Source organism: Stegostoma tigrinum, chromosome 13 (genome assembly GCF_030684315.1).
Source record: "Stegostoma tigrinum isolate sSteTig4 chromosome 13, sSteTig4.hap1, whole genome shotgun sequence".
NCBI lineage: Eukaryota > Metazoa > Chordata > Chondrichthyes > Orectolobiformes > Stegostomatidae > Stegostoma > Stegostoma tigrinum.
Genome location: NC_081366.1, coordinates 49741161 through 49768763, shown reverse-complemented (window position 1 = coordinate 49768763; position 27603 = coordinate 49741161). Strand labels below are relative to the sequence as shown.

General features: G+C 41.7%; 1 protein-coding gene across 1 annotated transcript in view; it reads right to left on the bottom strand.

Annotated features, from left to right (window-relative positions):
* Window positions 1-26992, bottom strand: part of neurl1b (neuralized E3 ubiquitin protein ligase 1B) — a 419935-nt gene extending 392943 nt beyond the window's left edge. The window contains exon 1 of the mRNA XM_048543833.2: window positions 26679-26992. Within this exon, the coding sequence (XP_048399790.1) occupies window positions 26679-26799 (121 nt within the window). The 5' untranslated portion in view covers window positions 26800-26992. The remainder of the gene's footprint in view (window positions 1-26678) is intronic.
* Window positions 26993-27603: the final 611 nt, after the last annotated feature.

Genomic DNA, 27603 nt, shown 5'->3' with positions numbered 1-27603 from the left:
GCATTCATACAAAAAGTCTTTATAGCTTCAAAACTGTAGATAGAGACAAATGATTTTAGCAAAAGAGAATGAACCCACTGTGGATGCCATCTAAAACTCTTTATATCCAAGATATCAATATTATGAAGCTTATTACATTTTGCATAGAAGCCTGGGGTAAAAATGATCATTTGGATCTGTCAAACAGAAGGATTAACCGCTGTACATCTAAAAGATCTCATTTTGTTGTTTTCATGTATTACTGACAACTTATTATCTGACTGGTTCAGAAGCAATGTCAATAGATTATCTGATTAAGTGTCCGTTGACATCAATGCTACATGTCTCCTACTATAAATGGGATGCCCTAATATAATAAGGATGTGCTCTGAACTCTCCATATAAATATGAATCATGTCACAAGTCTTTCCTCAACTATGCCTGAGGTTTGAAACAGAACACTATCTTTAGATGAGACAAAGACAACATACAATGGTAAAACGACATGTAAACATATTAAAATGATGCACCGGGGTATAATTTATTTCAATGTGTTGAATAATTGAAATAAAAACCTGCTCACATACTCCCATAAAACTGATCCTTTAACAAGAGAATACAACAAGTTTGTGCATATGGCATGACAGACAATATGGCTTCAAGCAAGGTGACAGTTACCAACAATGTTAGTACAAAAAGGAAGAAAAGTCAACTTCATTAAGAATTACAGCAACTGATTTCAGATTTTTCAGTCTGGAAATATTTAAATTTACTATAACTGCAAATTGCAATACTGTCAAAGATTAACTTGTAGAATTTTCCAGCACAAAGGGATGGGTATTCAGTCCAGCATGCCCATGCATGCTCTTTGAAGAAGCTTTATAGTTACTGTTCTGCCCCAATAGTCCCCCAAATATTTCTTCCTCAAAACTCTATTCAACTGCTTTTTGACAATTACTTTTGAATCTGCTTCCATCACCGTCTGAGGCAGTGCAATCCAGATTGTTGCAATTAAAAATTTATAATTTCCCTGCTGACTCTCCTACAACTTAAATGTTGTACAGTAAGCTTCGCACCATTAGGAAGGAGAGATTACATCCAGAGTGAGACACAGGCCGAGTGAGTGTATAGCTCAGGGAATTTGAAGGCAATATGGGAATTCGGTTCAGAGGAAGAGGAGATTTTGCTTACTGTTTATTGACTGATCATTTTTAAGGGTTTTTTTTAAACAGCATAAATTGAAGCCCAGGATCAGGGGTGCAGCTCAAAAGAGTGACATCACAGGTAAATCATAAGCTGGTAATGGCTATTATTTGGGTATCTATTATCTTGGTTACTTTCAGATTAAAGATAAATTGGAGAAAAATTTACAGACTACAAACTAAAAGACCAGTGCAAAAGTTTTAAAAATCAAGTTAAGAACAAAGTAATTAAAACAGAGATGCCAGGCCAGGTGATGTGTTGTAACTGCATGATGTGGGAGCTGGTGGACCCCACTGTGGTTCAGGGAGGCCACATCTAAAGCATGAGTTGGTTGCTTGAGGAACTCAGAGCTGATGAGGTCAACTCTGAACTTAAAACACTGCAACATATCAGAGAGGGGGAGACTTAACTGGACGTGATATTTCAGGAGGCAGTCGTACCCCTCAGATTAACTACTTCAAATGTGGTCAATGGTAAGGTACAGGGGGGTATGAGTAATAGCAAGGCAGGTGAGCAATCCAGGACGTAGTGCAGAAGGAGCCTCAGCCCTTGGGTTTGTCTAATAGGTTTGAGATTCTTGCTCCCTGCATGGACGAGAGTGGGGCTGCTGGGAGGATGAGCAAACTGATCATAGAACCATGGTACAGGGAAACATTCAAGAGGGAGGATACATTGCTCAGACCATTAAGTATAAGAGTTGGGACATCATATTGCAGTTGTAAAGGTCATTGATGTTCAGAGATAATGGGAACTGCAGATGCTGGAGAATCCAAGATAACAAAGTGTGAAGCTGGATGAACACAGCAGGTGAAGCAGCATCTCAAGAGCACAACAGCTGACGTTAATCACAAGAAAAGAAATTTGTGGAATGTCTACAAGATTTTATTTGGAGCAACCTGTGGTAGAGTCAACTAGGGAACACACAATTCTGGATTAGGTGGTGTGTAATGAGCAGACCTGAATTAGGGAGCTTTGAGTGAAAAAGCCCCTAGTGGGGGGCAGTGACCATAATATGATAGAATTTACCCTGCAGTTTGTGAGGGGGAAACTGGAATTGGACGTAACAGTATTTCAATGGCATAAAGGTATCTACCAAGGCATGAGGGAGGAACTGGCTAGAGTTGATTGGAAGGGGAGCCAAGCAGGGCAGACAGTGGGCAGTAAAGCAGGAGCTTCTGGGAGTAATTCAGGAGGCCCAGCAGGAATTTATCAAGGAAGAAGAGACATACTAAGGTGAGGATGAGGCAACCATAGATGACAAGGGAAATCAGGGGCAGCACAAAAGCAAAAGAAAAACATACAATATAGTGAAGATTCATGGAAAGCCAGAAGATTGGGAAGCCTATCAAAGCCAGCAGAGGATAACTAGGAAAGCAATAAGGGGGGAGAAGATGAATTGTGGGAGTAAGTTAATGAGTAATGTAAAAGAAGATTGCATGTTTTTTCCACACTTAAATGGTAAGCGAGAGGCAAGAGTGTAAACTGGACCACTGGGAAATCAGGCTGATGAAGTAGTAATGGAAAACAAAGAAATGGGAGAGGAACTGAATAAGTACTTTGCATCAGTTTTCCCAGTGGAAGGCACCAGCAGCATACCAAAGCCTCAATAGAGTCAGGGGACAGAGATGTGTGTCAGGGCCATCACTAAGGACAAGGTCAAAAATCACATGGCACCAAGTTATAGTCCAACAGGTTTATTTGAAATAAAGATAATAAAATGTGAGGCTGGATGAACACAGCAGGCCCAGCAGCATCTCAGGAGCACAAAAGCTGATGTTTCGGGCCTAGACCCTCTCTGATGAAGGGTCTAGGCCCGAAACGTCAGCTTTTGAGCTCCTGAGATGCTGCTTGGCCTGCTGTGTTCATCCAGCCTCACATTTTATTATCTTGGATTCTCCAGCATCTGCAGTTCCCATTATCACAGGTTTATTTGAAATCACTAGTTTTTCGAAGATTGTTCCTTCCTCTGGTGTAGTGAGACAGTAAGTGTCAAGGCACAGAATTTATAAGTAAAAGATCAAAGGATCATACAACTGATGTGAAAGTATTTAGTAAACCAAAAATAGCTGGTTGACTCCCTCCTGTTAAATCTTTAATCAGTTAGAAAGGAAACGTCGGTTTCTATCGCTTAAAACGGAAACCTGAGAATCCATGTCACTGCCCCGAGATAACTAAAGGTTTTATCTGTGTATACAAGAGGTGGCATCTCAGGTCAGACAATGTATTTTAGGTGTGAGGCCTCATTTAGAATCTGTTTGTGTTTTAACTTGGAGTCAGACTGGTTTTATTTCCAAAGCAGGAATTTATAAATTGCCTCATTGGCTGACTGTGTCTATAACTTATGTTTTTTTTAAACAAAATAGAATGTATATTCAATTACAAACCTGCAAATGCAAATTCACTCCACAGATTTATATGTATATGGGGGAATGTTTATATATATATATATGTGTGTGTGTGCGTGTGCGTGTGTGTGTGTGTTTTGTATGTGTGCTTGAGAAAGAGTGTGTGTGTGAGTGTAAGGGACTATATGCGTGTGCGAGAGTGCTCATGTGAGTGTGTGTGTGTGTACGAGTATAAGTGTGAATGTGTGTTTGTGTGTGTGAGAGAGGGTCTGTGTGAGTGTGAGTGTGTTTGTGTGAGAGAGTGTATGTGTATGTGTGTATGTGGGAATATATAGTGTGGTGGGGTCACCTGTAGTGTGAAATGAACCCAAGATCACAGTTGAGTCTGTCCTCATGGGTTTCGAGCTTGGCTATCAGCCTCTGTTGGCAACTCAACGTAGTTGCATATCCCAAAGTCCGCCTTCGAGGACATTTAACCGAAGATCTGGGTTCGAATGTCCTTGACCACTGGGAGGGAACATCCCTGTTTGGTGATTGTTGCGCAATGTCCATTCATCTGCTGTCGTTGTATCTGCACGGTTTCGCTAATATACCACGTCCCAGGGCATCCTTGTTTGCAGTGTACAAGGTAGACCACGTTGGCCAAGTCATATCAGTATCTGCCATGCATGTGGTGCGTGGTGTTCTCAGGTGTGATGGTGGTATCTATGTTGGTGATCTAACATGACTTGCAGAGGTTGCTATGGCAGGGTGGTGTGGTGTTGTGGTCGATGTTGTTCTGAAGGCTGGGTAGTTTGCTTCAAACAACGGTCTTTTATAAGTTTGGTGTTGTTTGAAGGTGAGAAGTGGAGACGTAGGGAAAATCTTGGCGAGGTGTTCATCATCATCGATAACATGTTGAAAGCGGCACAGAACATAGTGTAGTTTCTCCGCTTCCAGGAAGCATTGGACGATGTCAGAACTAGCATTTGATGAGTTGAGCATCACATCATGCTCAGATGAGGGCATCTTTCAACACCTTCGGGTGTTTGTTGCATTCCTCCTCATCTGAGCAGATCCTGTGTATGCGTAGGGGAGTACTTCTTTAACATGTTTAGGGTGGAAGCAAGAGAAGTGCAGCATTGTGAGCTTATTCTTACGCTTGTGGTAGACTGAGATACTCAGGTGTCTGTCATTGCTGGGGATGTGTGTGTCCACAAATGAGGCTGATTCTAAAGAACAGTCCATGGTAAGTCTGATGGTGGGATGAAACTTGTTGGTATCACTGTGTAGCTATTTCAGTGAGTCCTCACCATGAGTACAAAGTAAGAAAATGTTGTCAATGTATCTGTTGTATAATAGAGATAATGGGAACTGCAGATGCTGGAGAATCCAAGATAATAAAATGTGAGGCTGGATGAACACAGCAGGCCAAGCAGCATCTCAGGAGCATAAAAGCTGACGTTTCGGGCCTAGACCCTTTTGTTGTATAATGTTGTTTTAGGTGCTGCATAGCAAAGAAGCTTTGTTCAAACCTGGGCATGAAAATGTTGGCATATTGGGGAGCAATTCTAGTCCCAATGGCTGTTCTATGTGTTTGGGTGAAGAACTGGTTGTCAAAAGTGAAGTTGTTGTGGTCAGGGATGAAGTGCATGAGTCGTAGGATGGCATTGGAAATTGGCAGTTGTTGATATTGAGTACTGAGGTTGTTGCAGCAATGCTGTTGTCATTGGGGATACTGATGTAGAGTGCCAAAACATTCATTGTGACAAGGAATGTTCCCTGTTTGACTGGTCTGTGAGTGCTGAGTTGTTGTAAGAAATCTGTAGTGTTGCGATAGAAACTGGGGGTTCCTTGTACAATGTGTTTCAAGATGCCCTCAATTTAGCCAGAGAGGTTCTCGTACAGGGTCCCATTGCCTGATACGATGGGACATCCAGGTGTGTTGGCTTTGAGTATCTTTGGAAGGCAGTAGAAGTACTCTACATGAGAAGTACGCAGGATGAGAGTGTGTAAGGTACTCTAAAGGACTGGATCAAAAGTCTTGGCCAGTCTGTTGAGTTCATGGATATGTTCTTTGGTCTGAGCAGCAGGTAGTTACCTGTGGTGTTCCTGGTTGTTCAGCTGTCGGTATACTTCCTTGCAGTAGTCCATTCTATTCTGTATGAAGATGGTGCCTCCTTTGTCTGTTGGTTTGATGACAATGTTGCAATTGGTCTTGACAGCATGGATAGAGGTGCATTGTGCCTGCATGACGTTTTCGCGACCTTATCAGTGCAGCTGATGAATCTGGCATTCACGCATTTCCTGACCACTTGAGCATACACATCATGCCTAGGGCAGCGGCCTTCTGGAGGGCTCCAATTCAACTCCTTCTTTGTTTGTTCCACCACGGATCACTCTGTCCTCTATTCTGGTTCTTGGTTTTCCCATTGGGCTCGCTGCTGACATCTTGAAAGATCCTCATTCGCCTGATGAATTCCTCTGTGTCTGCTGTGGCACCAATGGGGTCCATTTTGGTTGTGGGGCAGAAATTGAGCTCTTGGCTGAGCACTTCGACTTCATCCTGTTGAAGGGTGTGGTCAGATAAGTTGATGATGGATTCTCCTGCGGTGGTACCACTTTCAATTGTGGCACCAGTGGAGTCTTGTTTAATGCTGGTGGTGATGCTAAGTTTCTCCAGTTTCTTGTTCTTGGTGTGCATGTAGATGGTGTAGTTCCATGGCCTTGTCTGTTTGGCAGTGTCTTATAACCGCACTGCTGTATCTTGAACGCACGCTGTGAATATGGACTCTACCTCGATTTCAAGGTTGTGGTGCCTGCTGTAGATTTGGTATACGAGATGGTTGACAAGTTTGCGAGAGATGAGATGGCAAAGTTTCTCAGCGTAATCTGAATTGTAGGTCGACTTGAGTATATTTGTGACCTGTAGTCCTTTTAGGATCTTTACTTTCTTGCATTTCCATCAAAACTTGTTATCTGTGTTGATATGGACGATCTTCTTGGAGATTCTCTCCACTTTCAGCTGGCAGTTTGTGGTGTTGATGGTAGCCATGATGTGGAGGTGCCGGATTTGGACTGGGGTGGACAAAGGCAAAAATCATACCACACCAGGTTAAAGTCAAACAAGTTTGTTTGAAAACACTAGCTTTCGGAGCGTAGCTTCTTCCTCAGGCTCAGTGAGAGAGGTGGTATCAATACTTAGAATTTATAAGTAAAAGAGCAAAGATCATACAACTGATGCAAATGTATTGAATAAACCTAAAATGGCTGATTGACTCCCTCCTGTTAAATCTTTAATCAGTTGTAAAGGAGATACAGGTTTCAATTGATTAAAATGCAAATCCCAGAATTTATTTCAAGTCACTAAGGAGAAGATGCAGGGGAAGCTGAAAGATCTGAGGGTGGGTAAATCACACAGACCAGATAGACTACATCCCAGAGTTCTGAAGGAGATGGCTGAGAAGATTGTAGGCATTAGTCATGATCTTTCAAGAATCACTGGAGTCAGGGTTGCCGTTGGTAAAATTTGAGAGTCCATTATTAAGGATGAGATTGTGGAATACTCGGAAGTGCATGGTAAAATATGGTTGAGACAGCACAGTTTCATTAAGGGGAGGTTTTGCCTGACAAATCTGTTGGAATTCTTTGAGGAGGTAATAAGTAAGAAAGACAAAGCGAAGCCAGTATACGTAAACTATTTGGATTTGCAGGAGACCTTTGACAAAGTGTCACACAGGAGGCTGCTAAATATGATAAGTGACCATATGTTAGAGCAAGGTACGGGCATGGACATAGGATTGGCTTATAGGCAGGAGGCAGAGAGTGGGGATAAAGGGGTCTTTTTCAAGGTGGTAGCCCCTGATTAGTGGAGTTTCTCAGGGCTCTATGTTGGGACCATAGATATCCTGTTAGATATCAACAGTCTGGACCTATTAACAGATCACCACCAGCAGCACTTCCATTCTACTCAATCTCTCCAAGTGCTAATGGAAATTAACAGTATCCTGACTGATCTTTCTGTAAGCCGATATATATTAACGATCTGAACAAAAGAAATGAAGATGTTGTTGCTAAGTTTGTAGATGGGGCAAAGACAGATAGAGGGCCAGGTAGTGTTGAGGAAGTAGGAAGGCTGCAGAAGGACTTGGACAGGCTAGTGGAGTGGGGAAACGAGAAGCAGATGCAATACAATATGGGAAAGTGTGAGGTTATGCTCGTTGGTGGGAGGAATAGAACTGTAGACTTTTTTCTAAACAGCGAAAGACTTTGGAAATTTTGAGCACAAAAGGACTTGGGAGTCCTGGTTCAGGATTCTCAGGACCCAATGGCTTCAAAATGAATGTAGAACTCTTTAGAACTGTGATGAGGAGGCAGAAAGTAACATTCTGGATTAGTAAGGGAATCAAGGGTTATGAGGAGAAGGCAGCAGAATGGGAATGAGAAACATATTAGCCATGATCGAATGGCAGGGCCGATTGACCTATTTCTGCTTCTAAATATATGGTCTAATGGTTGAAACCTGTGTCCTCTGATTATTACCAGTGGAAACAAGCTTTAGGTAACCACACTATCAGATCAGTAACACAATACCATATATATTAAGAGCTGTAATTTATGATATGCAGAAAGTATCCTCTCCATTTATTTGCTGAAGTATGCTATCACTCACCTATACTTTTTCGAAAGGAAGATCATCTCCCCACTACAACCAGGTCCATCCCATAAGTGATCATTCCTCCAGAATTCACAGAATCAGAAGTTACAATTCATTGTATTCATCATTAATTACATGAAAATGAAGTGATTTATTGTGAGAAAAAGAATTTATTTCCGATTCTGTAAGAACACAAAGTAAAACCATAATTTCAAGTTATTCTTGATGAAAGGAAATAACTGCACATCAGGCTATTTAAGATGTATTTTCTTCTTTCCATCAGTAATTTAACATTAATTGATATATTAGTTCAATATTCAAAGTTATTTTTCGACTGAATAATTCTTAAGCAGCTAGTAATGATTGGGTAACTTTGAGCTAGAGTTTGTGGGGGGCTGTAGGATTATGGATCAGTTGAGACATGCACAGAATGCATTCCTTACACATGTCTATCTTTATTCAATTTCCTATTCTTATCAAGAGGACTAAGTATGCATGCTTTTCCAAGAAATATGAGCGAAATGGTCCCAAGCAGTACACAAACATTAAAAGATACATGATAACAAAGGGTGGAGCTGGATGAACACTGCAGGCCAAGCAACATCTTAGGAGCACAAAAGCCGATGTTTCGGGCCCAGACCCTTCATCAGAAAAGCTTTTCCTGATGAAGGGTATAGGCCCGAAACGTCAGCTTTTGTGCTCCTAAGATGCTGCTTGGCCTGCCGTGTTCATCCAGCTCCACACTTTCATATCTTGGATTCTCTGCAATTCCCATTATGTCTGAAACAAAGATATGTGATGTTTCGATGGAGTGGTACTCAAACTGAATGTTGGAGACAAAATGGTCCACCGCCATCAGGATCCGTGCATTCAATGTACGGCAAAATTGTGCAATTGTCAGCTATTTGAGCAATTGGAAGGCCAATCAATGGAAAGTAAGTCGAGATATCTGGCCATGTGATAGCAGACTGAGTGTATTGAGTACTAAATCTCATTTTGAGTTAAAGAGGAGGAAAGGGATAAATGGAATTTGGTTTATAAAGTGAACCATGGGCAGATGTAAGTTTTGTCAACAGCTAAATGTAAAACTTATTGCAAGGTCATTATCAACAATTAGTGTACTTTCTTGAGGAGCTCTTTTAAAAATTGTGTATTATCTTTGGAAAGGTCATTTTAGAGTGCAGGTGGTGACCATTTTCCACGACAATGTTAGGTCTGATTGGGTCATATCAGGATATGCCAGACTATTACTATTTTGAAGAATATAATTTGGAGAATAAGGAGACTGTCTAAAAGAAAGTGATCTTTAACATTCAATAAAAATGAATACAGAATTACTTTGTACTCCCAATTTGAAAGCAAAACAATGAAGACTTGTGTCAATTTAAATAAATAACTGCGCTGATTCATGGAGCACCCAAAGCCAAAAAATGTCAACTCTAAATTTAGTGAGAATGCTTATGCAGTTATGGCAAGCTCATAATAGAATCTGAAACACTGTTGGCAGTATTAGCTCTCCCTTAAATTTTTGTCACATTTAGCACAGATCTATAATTAAAAATGGAATAAGTGCAGGAAGAAGCTGAATTGTCCATTTCGCCACGACTTTTGGAATTGGCGTATGGTGCTTTTTGAAGAAAGGCATTATCCAGGGAATGGCATTATCCAGGGAATGTGCGTAGACTTCTGGAAACATTTAGATGATTGAAAGATTGAGTGCTTCTTGCAGCTAAATTTGGGTAGCAGGAAGAAGAATTTACTAGTTTCTAAAACAATGCCATGGTTAATGTGTTCTTAGTTTACTTACCTTTGCAACATCACCTTACAATGTATCTTCACAACACTTTCATTGTGAGCTCTATGGAGTATTACGCAGCAGGAAGCATTGTACCCAGTAAGTATTTAATTTCAAATCCCTAGGCTTTCCCTGTGTTATGAGAACATTCCAAATGATTGGCACATCAATTAGGACCCACTATGTGTGCCAAGTAGCAAATAGCAATGATATTGCCATTCGCTAGGTACTAAGTTTCCTGCTGCATGATACACCATACAGCTTACAACGGAAGTGTGGTGAAGTGACATTGTAAGCTGACATTCCTAAATGTTATATACTTGCAGGTTTATGGAAGTGAAGTGAGACTCAGCAGAGTCCATACTCTGTTTACACAATGTTATTTTAATTATGCCGCTCTTCCTTGAGGCATTCCTCTACCTGATGATCTGCAATCACAAAGTGGAGAAAAGAAATATTTTTGAGGAGTTTTAATCTCACTGAGGGGCCTTCAGGCCAAACACACCAAATAACTGACTCTGAAATCTACGCACATATTTTGACAGCTTTGCAAATATCCACGACAGTAGCTGAGACAATCTACAACATTCTTTAAAAGAAGTCAGTTTGCCCTACCTCCCAGTGTTAATTTTACAATGTAAGGGACCCAGATCTGGCACCACAAAGCAATTCTTGATCATGCACTATATATGTAGTGAGTTTTGTTGAAATCTATCCACTAAGATTTGAAATATTATTGTTCACAGACAAACCAACACATGGGATCTAAAATATTACCATAACCACCTTCAGTGGCAGAGGTAATAATATGCTAAATGAATAAATATGGCTTCAGGAGAAGAGTGCACAAAGTCAGTGAGGGAGTGGTAACGATTGAAGAATGAGATTATTACTTGTAAAACTTTAGAATTCTGCACTTTTAAAAATATTAAAATCAGAAAAGATTAGGCATGACCACAAAAGAAGAACTGAGGGGAATCTTTACCAAAACCCTTGCTCTCACCGTCACATGCAAAAATCAGTTGCAATAGAACACAATACACCATCTTGTCAGGTAAGGTCCATTTGAAGGGATTTTCTTGTCATTCACTCATGGGATGTGGGTGTCATTGGCTGGCTAGCTTTAATTGCCCGTCCCTGGTTGACACTGGGAATGTCATGGTGAGCTGCCTTCTTGAACCACTGTAATCCGTGTGCTGTAGGTTGACTCACAATGTGCTTAAGGAGGGATTTTGACCCAGCTGTAGTGAAGGAACAGCAATATTTTTCCAAGTCAAGATGGTGAATAGCCTGGAGGGAAACTTAAAGATGGTGATGTTCCCATGTACCTGCTGCCTTGCCCTTCTAGATAGAAGTGGTTCTGGGTTTAGAAGGTGCTGTCTGGGGATCTTTGGTGAATTTCTGCAGTGTATTTTGTTGATAATACACACTGCTGCTACTGAGCATTGGTGGTTGAGGGAGTGGATCCTTATAGGTGTACTGACAATCAAGAGGTCTGCTTTCTCCTGATTGGTGTCGAACCTCTTTATAATTGCTGGAGCTGCACCCATCCAGGGGAGTACTCCGTTACAGTCCCAACTTGTACCTTTTAGATGATGGCCTGGATGCAGGAGGGGGATGCTGCAGCATTCCTAACCTCTGACCTGCTCTTGTAATCACCGTGTTTATGTGGCAAGTCCAGTGAGTTTCTCATTATTCTCATTCATTTGTGGAGATTACTCCTCCAGTGAATTGATTAATTGTCCACCACCATTTACAACTGGACTTGGTAGCACTTCAGTGCTTAGGTACTCTGGAATTCAACTCTTTTCTCCATTTTTGAGTCAATGCCATAATGAGGTCAGGAGCTGAGTGGCCCTGACGGAACCTAAACTGGGTATCACTGAGCTGGTTATTGCTGAGCAGGTGCTACTTAAATGCACTGTTAATGACACGTTCCATCACTTTACTGATGATTGAGAGTAGACTAATGGGGCGATAATTGGCTAGTTTGGAAGTGTCCTGCTTTCTGTGTGCAGCACAAACCTGGGCAATTTTCCACTTCGTTAGGTAGATGCCAGTGTTGTACTAATTGATTTATTGATTGATTTTTTTAAATTAATTGCCACATGTACCAAAATATAGTGAAAATGAGCAGTTAATGAGCCATACAGGCCAATCATAGTGAGCAATGTACAGTTTGTACAGATCAAAAAGACTTAAGAGGCGTGCAGGTTACATTGCACAGGGCATGCGCTAAGCAGGATCACTGTTAGCAAGATCAACATTACTTGAGCTAGAGAATCCATTCATCAGTCTGATAATGGCCGGGTAGAAGCTGTTCCTAGACCTGTTCGCACATGTGTTCAGAATTCTGTATCTTCTAACTGTTGGGAGAGGTTGAAGGAGATGCAATGGGTCTTTTATAATGTTGGCTGCCTTTCTGCAGCGGCAAGCCATGTAAATGGATGGTTCTGTGATGGTCTGAGCTGTGCACATCACCTTCTGTGGTTTCTTACGGTTCTGGGCAGAGCCATTGTGACGACAGGCAGTATGCTTTCAATGGTCATTCTGTAGAAGTTGGTGAGGGACCTTATGGACATGCCAAATTTCCTGAGTGCCTGAGGAAGAAGAGGCATTGTTGTGCTTTCTTGACTGTTCCATCTATGTGGAAAGTCCAGGGCAGGTTGTTGGTTACTGGCACTCAAAGGAACTTGATGCTCTTCACCCTCTCAACCTCAGTTCCGTTGATGTAGATGGGGTTCGCTTCCTTTGTTTCTGAAATCAATGATCAGTTCTCTAGTTTTGCCAATGTTGAGAGACCAATTGTTTTTATTGCACCATGTCACCAAGCCCTCCATCTCTCTGCAGGAACAGCGTGGTTACAGCAGCAGCAAGTTCTGGACCTCAAGTCTTCAGTACTATTGCTGGAATGTGGTCAGGGCCCAAAGCCTTTGTTCTATCAATCTTCCAGTTGTTTCTTGATAACGTGTGGAGTGAATCGAATCGGCTGAATATTGGCACCTGGGATACCAGGGGCTCTTCCATCATTGAGGATGGAGATATTTGTGGACATTACTCCTCTAGTGAGTTGATTGATTGTCCACCACCGTTTACAACTAGATTTGGCAGCACTGCAGAGCTTAGATACAATCATTGGTTGTGGGATTGCTTAGCTCTGTCTCACTTGCTTCTTATGCTGTTTGGCATGCATGTTATCCCGTTTGGTAGCTTCACCAGGTTGACACCAAACTTTTAGATATGCCTGGTTTTGCTCCTGGCATGCCTTCCTGCACTCTCTGTATAATTTTGTGTTATTCTAGGTATCCAAGAAGCACAGTTAAATATCTGGCATCAATGAAGCATCTCAGAGCACAGGGTCATTGAATACTATAAATGCAAGCTATCACTTGATAGAAAAGCCAATTGTTTCATTTGTATTCATATTCAAATGCTTCATGCTTCTTGTTTATCGATTTTGTGAAGTACTGTTTGCTTTATAAATTATCACAAAATATATTTTTTCATATTTTTAAAGGTTATCTGCTTTTCCAGATGCAGGTAATGCTATCCAAGATTGAATTATTTACTATCAGGTTTTAGAAGCGCTTTGAAATCTTTGAACTAACTGGTTAGCATTTAATTTTGTATGCAACTACTGACACAAAAGTGTAGCCACAAATATACATTCCTGAGACCTGCGAGGCGGAACCTGCTATCTTTTCCCATGAAACCTCTCCGTCTTCATACAGAATAAACTTGTTCGATCCTCCTCTCACCTCAAAAAATCACTACCTTATTTTTTCTTTATTATTACTAATCACTTGGCTTATTCAACATTCTGTGCTTGATATGTAGCTGATTGTAAACACACCTTCTGTTAGGATTTTTCCTTAAAAGTCAATTCACAGAGAAACATCCCCAAAGACAGCAGACCAGTTTGTTCAAGGGTAGAAAATGCGGTGCACTGAAGTTGCCATTTGTTACTCTCTCATTTCAAATTACACTTGACTCTTTCATACTTTCTTTAGTTTTAGGCAAAACTACACCATTCAATCCCAAACACCTCCCCCCACCACCCCTCATTCTGGGGTGGCACAACACGTCTGGTCCTCCAGTGTCACAATGACACCACCCACAAACTGGAGGAGCAGCACCTCAGATTCCGCCTCGGCAGCCAATAGCCCGATGGGCTAATCATGGGATTCAGCAATTTTAAAATCTCCGCACATCTGGCTTCATCCCATGTCAGCCCTTCCTCTCATCTCCACCTCCTTGACCTGGCACAACCGGTCCATCTTCCCTCCCACCTATCCGTGCCTCCCATCCCACTGATCAATCCCCACCTCTCCCTACCTGCACTCACCTATCACCGTCTGACCTTCCCCAGCCCCACCCCTCCTCTCTCTATTTATTTCTGAGCTCCCTTCCCCCTCCCCATTTCTGAAGAAGGGTCCCGACCCAAAACGTCAACTTTCTTGCTCCTCTGATGTTGCCTGGCCTGCTGTGTTCCTTCAGCTTCATACTGTATTAAGTCTTTTCTTAATTCACTTTACTCTCCATTAAAGACGTTGGTCATATAACATGGGCTGCAAGGGTTAAATCAAAACTAGGTGCAGATTATGGTCAAGTGTCTTTTTATAACATCATTAACTCATCAAATTTCAAATCAAATGTTGCATGATTCTGTGCTAAGATTGAGCTCAAAGTTGCCTTGTCTAGTCAAATACTTGAAATTCTGAATTATCTCCCACATCAAAGCTGTTCAGCATTTATTACTTGGTGCAACAATGACCTGCTTTATTTCTTTTCAAACAGTATACAAATCAGCAACAGTCTGTAATATTTGCATTTTAAGTAGCCTCAATCACTATGATAAGACATTTCTGGCTAAAGTTATGGCTTTTCCCCACTATAACCTGAAGGTTACATTGAAATTATTCTGAAGTTTATCTTGAAACATTCTGAACTATTTTCATCTTTAAAATCTAATGTGTAATTGCTGAGCATACAAAACAGTTTTCTAGATTTGCCACCCAGAATTAAAATCAAGAGAACTCAGGTTTAGCGTCACTTGGACACCATGTCCATGAGCTGCGTCTTTTCTCTGCCCCAGTGATGAGCTTCAATCCCAGCATCTTCAGACAAACCTTTCCTATAGTTTGTGATTGTTCTGTCCTTGCTCAAAATTATTTTGGTGCACACATCACAAAGTCATTTCAATGGATACATTGTAAACCAGGGTTTTGCAGTCCCGAAAAGTGACCAAATGGAGTTATGTTCATAGAGATAAGGCCCACTGCAATGCAAAAGTGGAATTCCTGCCTTTTTTCTATTGACAGTCATTTACAGCGGTATTTTACAGTGGTGTGCAGAAAGGGGGCAAGAAATGAATTAATCGTACTGTTGTTCAAGGGTTCCCAGCACAATTGTAATTAGCAGCACTTTAGAACTTCTGGAATATTCATGAAGGCAACTGTAATTTGGAAGCCCTTCTAAATCAAATCCTTAGAATGAAAAGGTGAACCATTGATTGAAGGTGAGAAAAGAATAAGAGGTGAGTAAAAGTGGTGTTGTCTCCTTCACAGGTTATCATGAAATGCTGTCGCCTGTGTTGTATCTGTGTTTGCTGAAATGCATGGTATCAGTGTTGTGATTGAAAATATACATTACCAGTAAATAATATGTTACTGTTGAACTATTTCAGATAATTGGAAAGGTGTTAATTGAAAGGAGAGTATCCTGAAAGTGGAAAAGTCTTCAGATGCATTTGAGCTATTTAACCAATGAATAAAATGAATATTATAAAATTTTGAAAGGTTAGCCAACACAAGATCCAGATATTATTTCTTTAACTGTACACAGTGCTTTAATTCAGTCTTTCCAGAATAGCTTAGCTGTCCATTTGGCTGTTTGAAAGCTTTGACGAAAATATATGCTTTCTTCTTTCTCCAAAAGCACAATGGAGTCTAATGTGCAAAGTTTGTTTACTCAACTGTCCTGACAATACAGATTTGGTGGTTAGGCTGCCTTCCAAACCACAAGTGGGTTCTAACGTGCAATGTCTATTTAGTCAAATCTTTGGGGAATGACAGTTTGATGCTCTGGACAAATCTTTGAGGTTTTGAAAAGGCCAATGTTTCTTTTAAATGCCTATCATGTGATTTCTGTTTATTTTGACAGATTTATGAGTTTATTAATATTTTGTTATAGGGCTTGTATTTTTTTTCTTTTATAAGGTGAATACTAGACCAGGTTAGTGGATTAAGTGCAGTAAGGGGTATGAGGTGATGGCAGGTCTATGCTGATCTGGAGGTTTTACTAATTTGGAGAAACAACTGATGGCAATGAGATACTGAGCCAATGTTTCAGGGAACAATGCCCTACCTTCTAACTTAGCCACTTCAGCATTAGTTTACCTCTGACTCCAACTCAGGAATGCTATGTGGAGGTAGCAGGCCCAGCTCCAGGCTATCCCATCATCAAAACATGAAAACCCACCCGCCAGCACTGACGGGATGATGTCACAATCGCGATTTTGGATTTTAATCATGACTTCGTTCTGGAACTCATGCCTTCAAAAACATATTCTATCCTTAGTGCATGATAATAAGCACAGACCCAAACAAATGATTATTTTTAAACTGTTTGAAAATATCTTTATAATCGCAGAATTGTGCAGTCTTCAAAAGCAGCACTATGTCAATTCAGATCTTATTTGTAAGCTTAAAATACGTAATAAGTTGATTAAACAAAAAAAACAAGCAAGCAATCTGATAATAAATTAATAACATTATATGTTTAAAATCATTATCTAATGTCTTCAATGGAAGAATGAGTCACAATTCATTCTGAAGTTATTCTGTAATAGTTCATTTTTATACATTTATATTCTGTCTTCTTTTGTAATCTTCTCTGCCTGTAAGATTAAGGTACTCCACCTTATTCATTCTCATCAAGTTTCTAAACAGTTTGACTGTTTTCTTCCAACTCCTACCACTTATTAACCCTTTTACATATTGTCACAGATTGATTTAAGAAAAAAGCTTGAACTTCTCATATTAAACTGCAAGAATCTGCATTTGCTCAAAAGCCGCTTGTCTACTCTCCTCAAGTCTTCAGTTTGAAAAATCAGAATTGCAATTTTATGCATCAAATATGGTTGAGACACCAATTCATTTTTGTAACTGTAATTATTTTCTTAATTGCACCAGTGATGGCTTGTTTCCAGCAGTATCCTTGGAAACGGCAGCAAATAATTCAGCATTTAATTAATTATTTTATTTATTTATATAATTTTGAATAGTGAACTAATTTTATATCATACTGTAGGGTCTGTTAGAAAATAGATCACTATTCTCCAAAACTCATCTGATCTAGGATTTTTATGACTTCCAAATGGAAGAATATTACATCTTCAGTCTGCACTTAATCGAGTTCAAAAAAATGAGGAAACATCTCAGTTCTGGTATTATTTTAAAATTTAGCTAGTAAGTGGCATAACAAATATTGTGCATGCCTAAGCTTAAATAAAAAGTTAACCTTATAAAAATAAATGGGTGTTCATAAGACAAAAAGTTAAATAGAAAAATCAAGGAAAGGTTTAGAGGATTATCTTGATGTGTCCATATCTCTTCTTGGCTCAGAGTGTTTATGGATATCTTCCTCTTTCTTCACTCAGGGCAATTGACTGATTCCTGGAGTTTGAAATACACACTAGTATAACAAAACTGTCATGTAACATTTGGCTTAGAGACAATTAATTTGTTAGCGGATGTGGCCCATTGGGAGAAAGAGCTGTGCATCTTGCGTGGGAACCAGAGGAAATAAATGTATCTCACTAGAAACGACAGTTCATTCACATACTTCATATCAGATAAAACTGCTTGCCAGTTTTATATTAGCCTTGTCTCAGTTGTGTGCTTTTCAGGTCAACACATATGCATAATCATAAATTCCAGGACATTGAATCCGTAAATAAACTATTGGGAATATAAAGTGCACTCTGACTCAAACTTTGATTCAGGGCATAACTTTTGCTAACAGAAATTACAGTGAAACTCTAACCAAGATAATATGTTCTGTAGACCAAAGATATTTGCATTAGATCACTTAATTTTTTTGCAAGAAGGTTGAATCCAATGACCTGAACCATTAGCAAATCTTGTCACCCCAGGAAGATAATATTTTTGAAGCTCTTTTAAATACCATCAAGCTTGTATTTTTGTGTTATTGCTGTGTAAAATAAAATCTAATTGAGTTAGGAAAGGCTCTTTCCAAATTGTAAGACTTGATCACTGCAAAACTTTGATGTCGCAACATTGGAAAAATAGCAGCTGTTAAAGTAGCCCTTTCTGCATGGCCACCAGTAGCAGGATCAATATCAAAGTGTATTTCTAATATGATGTCAATCTTTAGACCTATGATAGTCATTTGGATGAAATGATACAATAGCAATATTTATTAAATGTAAAGGATAAGGGACTTGGAGGAAACAGAAGTAAAGCCAACATAGTTTATTGGTTTGATTTTGTGCCATTTTGCAGTACCGCATAAACAATCGGATGGTGAAAAATAAAATATCTACTATCCCATCAACCGCCACCCTCTGTCTTCTTACAGCTAGCCAATTTCTGATCCAAACCGCGAAATCACCCTCAATCCCATGCCTCAGTATTTTCTGCAATAGCCTACCGTGGGGGAACTTATCGAACACTTTACTGAAATCTATACACACCATGTCAACCACTTTACTATCATCCACCTGTTTGGTCACCTTCTCAAAGAACTCAATAAGGTTTGTGAGGCACGACCTACCCTTCACAAAACCGTGTTAACTATCCCTAATCAAATTATTCCTTTCTAGATGATTATAAATCCTATCTCTTATAATCCTTTCCAACACTCTACCCACAACCGAAGTAAGGCTCACTGGTCTATAATTACCAGGGTTGTCCCTACTCCCCTTCTGAACAAGGGGACAACATTTGCTATTCTTCAGTCTTCCGGCACTATTCTTGTAGACAATGATAACATAAAGATCAAAGCCAAGGGCTATGCAATCTCATCCCTAGCTTCCCAGAGAATCCTAGGATAAATCCCATCCAGCCCAGGGGACTTATCTATTTTCACACTTTCCAGAATTGCTAATACCTCCTCCTCATGAACCTTAATCCTGTCTAGTCTAATAGCTTGTATCTCAGTATTCCCCTCCACAACATTGTCTTTTTCCTGTGTGAATACTGATGAAAAATATTCATTTAGTGCCTCTCCTATCTCTTCGGACTCCAAGCACAACTTCCCATTACCGTCCTTGACTGGCCCTAATCTTACTCTAATCATTATTTTATTCCTGACATACCTATAGAAAGCTTTAGGGTTTTCCTTGATGATACCTGCCAAAGACTTCTCACGTCTCCTCTTGGCTCTTCTTAGCTCTCTCTTTAGATCTTTCCTGGCTAACTTGTAACTCTCAAGCGCCCTAACAGAGCCTTCATGCCTCAACTTTACACAAGCCTCCTTCTTCCTCTTGACAAGAGATTCAACTTATTTAGTAAACTATGGTTCCCTTGCTTGACCACTTCCTCCCTGTTTGACAGGTACATACTTATCAAGGACACACAGTAGCTGTTCCTTGAACAAGCTCCACATTTCAATTGTGCCCAACCCCTGCAGTTTCCTTCCCCATCCTATGCACCCTAAATCTTGCCTAATAGCCTCATAATTGCCTTTACCCCGGCTATAACTCTTGCCCTGAGGTATATACCAACCCTTTCCATTGCTAAAGTAAATGTAACCTAATTGTGGTCACTATCACGGAAGTGTTCACCTACCTCCAATTCTAACACCTGGCCTGGTGTTCCTGACTGTGTCAGGAAACCCTCCTGCACACATTGGACAAAAACTGACTCATCTAAAGTACTCGAACTAAAGTGTCTCCAGTCAAATTTGGAAAGTTAAAGTCCCCCATAACAATCACCCTGTTACTTTCGCTCCTATCCAGAATCATCTTTGCAATCCGAGATAAGTGTGGAGCTGGATGAACTCAGCAGACCAAGTAGCATCTTAGGAGCACAAAAGCTGATGTTTCGGGCCTACACCCTTCATCAGAAAAGGGGGATGGGGAGAGGTTTCTAAAATAAATAGATAGGGAGAGAGGGGGAGGTGAGCCAAAAATGGATAGAGGAGAAGATAGGTGGAGAGGCGGGGAGGCAGGGAGGGGATAGGTCAGTGCGGGGAGGATGGACAGGTCAAGGGGATGGGATGAGGTTGGTAGGTAGGAAATGGAGGTGCAGCTTGAGGTGGGAGGAGGGGATAGGTGAGACGAAGAACAGGTTAGGGAGGTGGGGAGGAGCTGGGTTGGTTTTGGGATGCAGTTGGGGGGGGAGGGGGGGGGAGAGAGATTTTGAAGGTTGTGAAATCCACATTGATACCATTGGGCTGCAGGGTTCCCAAGCAGAATATGAGTTGCTGTTCCTGCAACCTACGGGCGGCATCATTATGGCACTGCAGGAGGCCCAGGATGGACATGTCGACAAGGAATGGGACGGGGAGTTAAAATGGTTCGCGACTGGGAAGTGCAGTTGTTTGTTGCGAACCAAGCGGAGGTGTTCTGCAAAGCGGTCCCCAAGCCTCCGCTTGGCTTCCCCAAAGTAGAAGAAGCCTCACCGGGTACAGCGGATGCAGTATACCACATTGGCAGATGTGCAGGTGAACATCTGCTTGAGGTCGAAAGCCTTCTTGGGGCATGGGATGGGGTTGGGGCAAATGTAGCACTTCCTGCGGTTGCAGGGGAAAGTGCCGGGTGTGGTGGGGTTGGAGAGGAGTGTGGAGCAGACAAGGGAGTCACAGAGAAAGTGGTCTCTCTGCAAGGCAGACAAGGGTGGGATGGGAAAAATGTCTTTAGTGGTGGGGTTGGATTGTAGATGGTGGAAGTGTCAGAGGATGATGTGTTGTATCTGGAGGTTGGTGGGTGGTATGTGAGGACGAGGGGGATTCTGTTTTGGCGGTTATTGGTGGGGTGTGAGGGACAAGTTGTGGGAAATGCGGAAGTCCCGTTCTCGACCACTGCGGGGGGGGAGGCGTTGCGGTCCTTGAAGAACGAGGACATCTGGGATGTACGGGAGTGGAATGCCTCATCCTGGGAGCAAATGCGGCAGTGGCGAAGGAATTGGGAATAGGGCATGGAATTATACTGCATCCGCTGTGGCTTCCTCTACATTGGGGAAACCAAGTGGAGGCTTGGGGACCGCCTTGCAGAACACCTACGCTCACTTCACAACAAACAACTGGACCTCCCAGTCGCAAACCATTTTAACTCGCCGTCCCATTCCTTGGATGACATGTCCATCCTGGGCCTCCTGCTGTGCCATAATGATGCCACCCGTAGGTTGCAGGAACAGCAAATCATATTCTGCTTGGAAACACTGCAGCCCAATGATATCGGTGTGAATTTCACCAGCTTCAAAATTTCCCTTTTCCCCCACCGCATCCCAAAACCAACCCAGCTCGTCCCTGCCTCCCTAACCTGTTCTTTGCCTCACCTATCTCCTCCACCCACCTCAAGCCGCACCTCCATTTCCTACTTACTAACCTCATTCCACCTTGACCTGTCCGTCCACCCCAGACTGACTTATCCCCTCCCTACCTCCCTCCCCAGACTGACCTATCCCCTCCCTACCTCCCCACCCATACTCTCCTCTCCACCTATCTTCTCCTCTATCCATCTTCGGTCCGCCTCCCCTCTCTCCCTATTTATTTCAGAACCCTCTCCCCCTCCCCCTTTTCTGATGAAGAGTCCAGGCCCAAAATGTCAGCTTTTGTGCTCCTAAGGTGCTGCTTGGCCTGCTGTGTTCATCTAGCTCCATACTTTGCTATCTCAGATTCTCCAGCATCTGCAGTTCCCATTATCTCTCAAATTTGCAATCCTTTCCTCTACATCTCTGGAAAATTTAGGAGGCCTGTAGAAAACTCCCAACAGGGTGACCTCTCCTTTCCTCTTAACCTCAGCCCATATTACCTCAGTAAACGAGTCATCATCAAACTGTCCTTGACTAACAATGCCACACCTCCAACTCTTTTACCACCTTCCCTGATCTTACTGAAACATCTAAAACCCGGAACCTGCAACAAACATTCCTGTCCCTGCCATATCCATGTCTCAGAAATGGCCACAACATCAAAGTCCCAGGTACCAAACCATGCTGCAAGTTCACTCATCTTATTCCACATGCTCCTGGCATTGAAGTGGACACACTTCAAATCACCTTCCTGCCTGCCGGTACACTCCTGCGACCTTGAAACCTTATTCATGACCTCACTACCGTCAACCTTCTGTACACTGGAGCTACAAATCAGGTTCCCACCCCTTTGCTGAATTAGTTTAAACCCTCCTGAAGCGCATTAGAAAATTCACCCCCCGCCCCCCCAGGATATTGGAACCCCTCAGGTTCAGGTGTAGACCATCGCATTTGCAGAGGTCCCACCTATCCCAGAATGAGCCCCAATTAGCTAGGTATCTGAATTCTCCCTCCCTCCTGCACCATCTCTGTAGCCACAAGTTCAACTGCTCTCTCTCCCTATTCCTCGCCTCACTAGTATGTGGTATGTGTAGCAAACCAGAGAATAACAACTCTGCTTGTTCCAGCTATAAGCTTCCACCCTCGCTCCTTGAACTTCTGCCCTACATCCCCATCACTTTTCCTACCTATATAGTTGATGCCTTTGTGGACCACAACTTGGGGCTGCTCCCCCTCCCCCTTAAGACCCCAAAAAACAATCCAAGACATCACGAACCCTGGCACATGGGAGGCAACACAACAACCATGAGGATCTCTTATTCCCACAGAATCTCCTATCTGTCCCCTTAACTATGGAGTCCCCAGTGACTAATGCTCTCCTCCTCTCCCCACTTCCCTCTGAGCAACAGGGACAGACTCTGTGCCAGAGTCCTGTACCACATGGTTTACCCCTGGTAATTCGATCCCCCCAACAGTATCCAAAATGGTATACTTGTCATTGAGGGGAATGGCCACAGGGAATCCCTGCACTGCCTGCCTGTTCCCTTTCTGTCCCCTGACTGTAACCCATCTACCTTTTTCCTGTACCTGAGGTGTGACTACCTCCCTGTAACTCCTCTCATTTAACCCCTCAGCCTCCCGAATGATCTGAAGTTCATCCAGCTCCAGCTCCAGTTCCCTGATGCGGTTTCCGAGGAGCTGTAGTCAGTGCGCTTCCCGCAGATGAAGTCAGTGGAGACACTAGAGGTGACCCTTACCTCCCACGTTCTGCACAAGCTGGAGTCAATGGGAATCAGTGGGAAAATTCTCTGCTGGTTGGAATCAAATGTAACATAAAGGACAATTATGGGTTTTCTTGAAAGACAATCATCTCATTCTGTGGACATAACTGCAGAAATTTGTCAGGGTAGCGTCCTTAGTCCAACCATGTAGATCTGCTTCAGCAATATTATTTCCTTCAGAAGGTCAGAAGTGGGAATGTTCATGGATAGCTGCACAACATTCAGTGATATTTCTGACTCCTCAGACACTGATGCAGACCACGTGATAAGTGGCAAGTAACATTCACATCACACAAGTGTCACGCAATGACTATCTCCAGCAGCAGAGAATCTAACCATTTCCCCTTGATATTCAATGGAATTACCAATGCAGATACTTCACTATCGACATTATCAGGGATACAATTAACCAGAAACTAAACTTGACCAAACATTTAAATACCATGGCTATAACAGCGGGTGAAAGGCTAGGTATTCTGTGGTAAGTAACTCCTCCCCTTCTGACTCCTCATACCCCATCCACCACCTACATGATACACTTCACGAGTGTGATGGAATATTCTCCACTTGTCTGGACGGATGCAGCTCCAGCAACACAGAAGAAGCTTGACTCCACCCAGAACAAAGCTGCCTCCTTAAGTGGCACCCCATCCACCAACTTCAACATTCATTCCTTCCACCATCACTGCACGGTGACAACATTATGTACCAACTGTGTGATGCACTGTTGTGGCTCACTGAGGTTCATTTGATAGCACCTTCCAAATCAATGACGTGACCACCAGGAGAGCAAACAGCAGCAGTTACATGGCACCATATGCATACTCCCCTCCATGTTATACATCATGCAGACTTGGAAAATGTCACTTTTCCTTCATCTCACTGTATCAAAATCCTGGAACTCCCTCTCTAACAGCATTGTGGGTCTACCTATACCACATGGACTGCAGTGGTTCCAAAAGGCAGCTCCTCTTCGCCTGTGAAGGTCATTAGTGATGAGTAATAAATGCTAACCAAGCCCACAACCTGTCAACAAATTACAATAATGCCATTGCAGGAGATATTCTGTTTAAGGGTAAAATAGAACCAAGTGAGGACCATGCTATCCACCTGAACAACAGGAGAGAGACATCTGAGGATTGTCAAATGGTAAAAACTGGTCAAGAAAGGAATAGAGTAACTAGAAAAGGTAGACTACAACAGCATCCATTGTGCATGAATGATGACTCATGGGAATATACCAACAGGACTAGCCATTAAGCCCTTTAAGTCTGTTTCACCACTCAGCGTAATCATGGCTGATCTATGGCCTAACTCCATATACCTGCCTAGATAACAAAGTGTGAAGCTGGATGAACACAGCAGGCAAAGCAGCATCTTAGGAGCACAAAAGCTGACGTTTCGAGCCTAGACCCTTCATCAGAAAATCTGCAGTTCCCATTATCTTTCTCCATATACCTGCCTTTGGTTTATATCCTTTAAGACCTTTGCTTAAAAGTAAACAATCTATTTCAGATTCAGGATTAACAACTAATTTAGTATCAACTGCCATTTGTGGAAGAGAATTTCACACCTCTACCATCCTTTGTGTGTCGGAGTGCTTCCTAACATCTCTCTTGAATGGTCTGGCCCTAATTCTCAATCTATGTCCCTCAGTTTTAGAGTATCCAAGTCATGGAACTCAACAGATAAGGAAACAAGTTTCACACTAAAGAGGAGCCCTAACTATTCTAAGAACAAGCCAAACTGAGTGAAAAGAATTGTAGTTCAAATGAACAAGTGAATCAATAAGACTAGAAAAAGATGAGCAAAGAAATTTGAGGCACTTTCTGTAAATCTGAGGATATCTGAAATTCGGCTGCCTGCCTCATAACTCAATAAATCAGTGCTCACTGAGGTTAGGTGAACACAACTAGGAAAAATATCTATTTTAAAATGCTCATCCTTACTTTCAAATCCTTCATGGCCATCATTCTCCCCATTTCTGTAATCTCATCTAGCTCCATAACCTTCTCAATACTGTATTCATCTTCAGCATTCACAAGTTTAATTGCTATTGGAAATGACATGTTCTGTTGCTTGGGCCCTAAGCTCTGGAATTCCCTCTCTAAATCTCACCACCTCACTTTCCTCCTTAAAACACAACTTAAAATTTACCTTTTTAGTAAACATTTTGCCTTATTATTCCTTAATGTCATTCGTATCATACATTCTTTTGTACTGATCCTATGATGTTCCTTGGTATATCTTCCATACTAATGGTGGAACATAAATGTGAGTTGTCATGTGGGCTGACAGGAAATGAAACATTTCTTCTACCATCCTTCATTTAATTTAATTCCATTACTCAAAATATTTACGTGCAGTATGGACAACCTGCTAAGTGTACAGCAACTTGTTGCATGTGGTCAATATAAACCTTGGATTTTAATTAACATACCTCTGAAATATGTTCTATGATATCCATTCATCATTTAGATAACTGAGGAAAGCATACACCTCAAGTCTGAGACCAAGTGAATATTTTTTAATGGAGTTGCTAAAAAAAAGGTTACATTAGTGTAGAATCATGGACTACAGCGTAGAAGATCATTTTGCTCTTGTATCCGGGCTGGTTTTCAGGAGCAATAACTGGCCTAGTCCCAAATCTTGCCTTGTCTCTGACAATCAGTTACTTGACAACCAATTTATGCCCTGTTCTCATGCTGCAGAAATTGTTTCTCCTTTATAAAATGCATCATTCTTGTGTTGGTCCTGATGTGTGCTGATGGGTGGAAAGTTTCAGCACCTTGCGACTATTAGTAAGTGAATAATTCAAGCAAAATGCGCAAAATTTGAAAGCTGCAAAAGGCTTTTTATATTAAATAATATTGGGTAGTCAGTTGGATTGGCTATTTCCATAATAGAATTTCAAACAAATTGCATTGATGGCATTATTACTAACTATGACTCCGCCTACACTTTGCTGCTTCAACCACAATGTGTCCTTGTTTGTTATAATCTGCCTGTACTGCAAGAAAACAAAACTTTTCACTGCACTTAGGTACAGGTGACAACAATAAATCAAACCAAAACACTGGCTGCCTTTAGGACCCTGGGAAGAAAAGAAATGCTATCTGCTATATGAACTCTGACATTTTTTTACAATAAACAATAACTAAACACGCGCTTGCAGTTAGAGCAATTGCCAAAATTTCAAATGAACTGGTGGGGTTTATTTCAACCCTTTGTGATTAAAACATCCACACTCGGAGTTTATTTCGTATTTAACCATTCCCTTCAATCACCAACAAGGTATATTTCCACCCCAACACCCTTGCCATCACTTAGCAACAGAGGGTCACAGACTATAAATATCACAGACTATGAGTGTATCGGGAGAGTGGCTTTTCAACAGCACATTAGGAGGAAGAGGTGTAATTGCATGAAGCAGAAACTCACACTGATGGTGTCCGTGTCCGTGACAGTGCAGCCCGGGAGTCGTTCTGCTGCTGCTGCTATTGGCCAGATTGATGTTATTCCAGGTGGATCGGGGCTGTAAACTAGAGCTGCTGTTCCCCATGTCCTGTCACTCTGTCTCTGTGCTGGTACCGGTGCAAACGGTGACCGACTGCTCCTCTTTTCTCCTCAGTTTGCACTGTTTTTTTTTGCCGCTACTTGGAACCAATCGCTGACCATGGCAGGGACGCCGTCCAATCCAGAAACTGTGAAGCCAGCCTTTGGCACAGACACCTTTCTGCCAGCTCTCAAACCGACAGCTCCGGCCGACTAAAGATTGCGCGCTTTGAAATTTGAACGTGGGCTGGACAGGCAGAAGCTGCAAAATCCCGCTGCAGGCGGGGCTTGATCCTTAGCCCGGACAAGTCGAGTTGTCTGATATCGTTTTTGCACAAATATCAGTCGGTGCAAAATACGTTTGGTGGATCAATCATAACTTTGGTGAGAAGGACTGTGGTTTGCCGCCTGCTGTTTCCTAAATCAAATAAAAAACTAATCGATGTGAAAATTGTCAGATGTGCGCAAATGCAACAGGCTACAGCTGAGATATGTGAGAGAATTGTTCGGTGTTAAACATAAAGCTCACGTTAGCAAAATGTTCTAAATACCCAAAGTGAGATTATCTTGTATAATAATTATAGCAGATTCTGTTTTGAAAATGAAAATGCTCTTGCGTTATGTAAATTCGGTACATGTAAAGGCACAGGTTAAATTTGAAACTGATCAGTACCGAACAGACAAGAAGTTGGGTCAATGACTCCACAGAAACAATTGTCGGTACTTTCAGCTGCAAACAGCTCAAAATTGGAGTTTACAAATAGGGCAGAAAGCGAAGATCAATCTTCACCACGCTGTATTACGAAACATT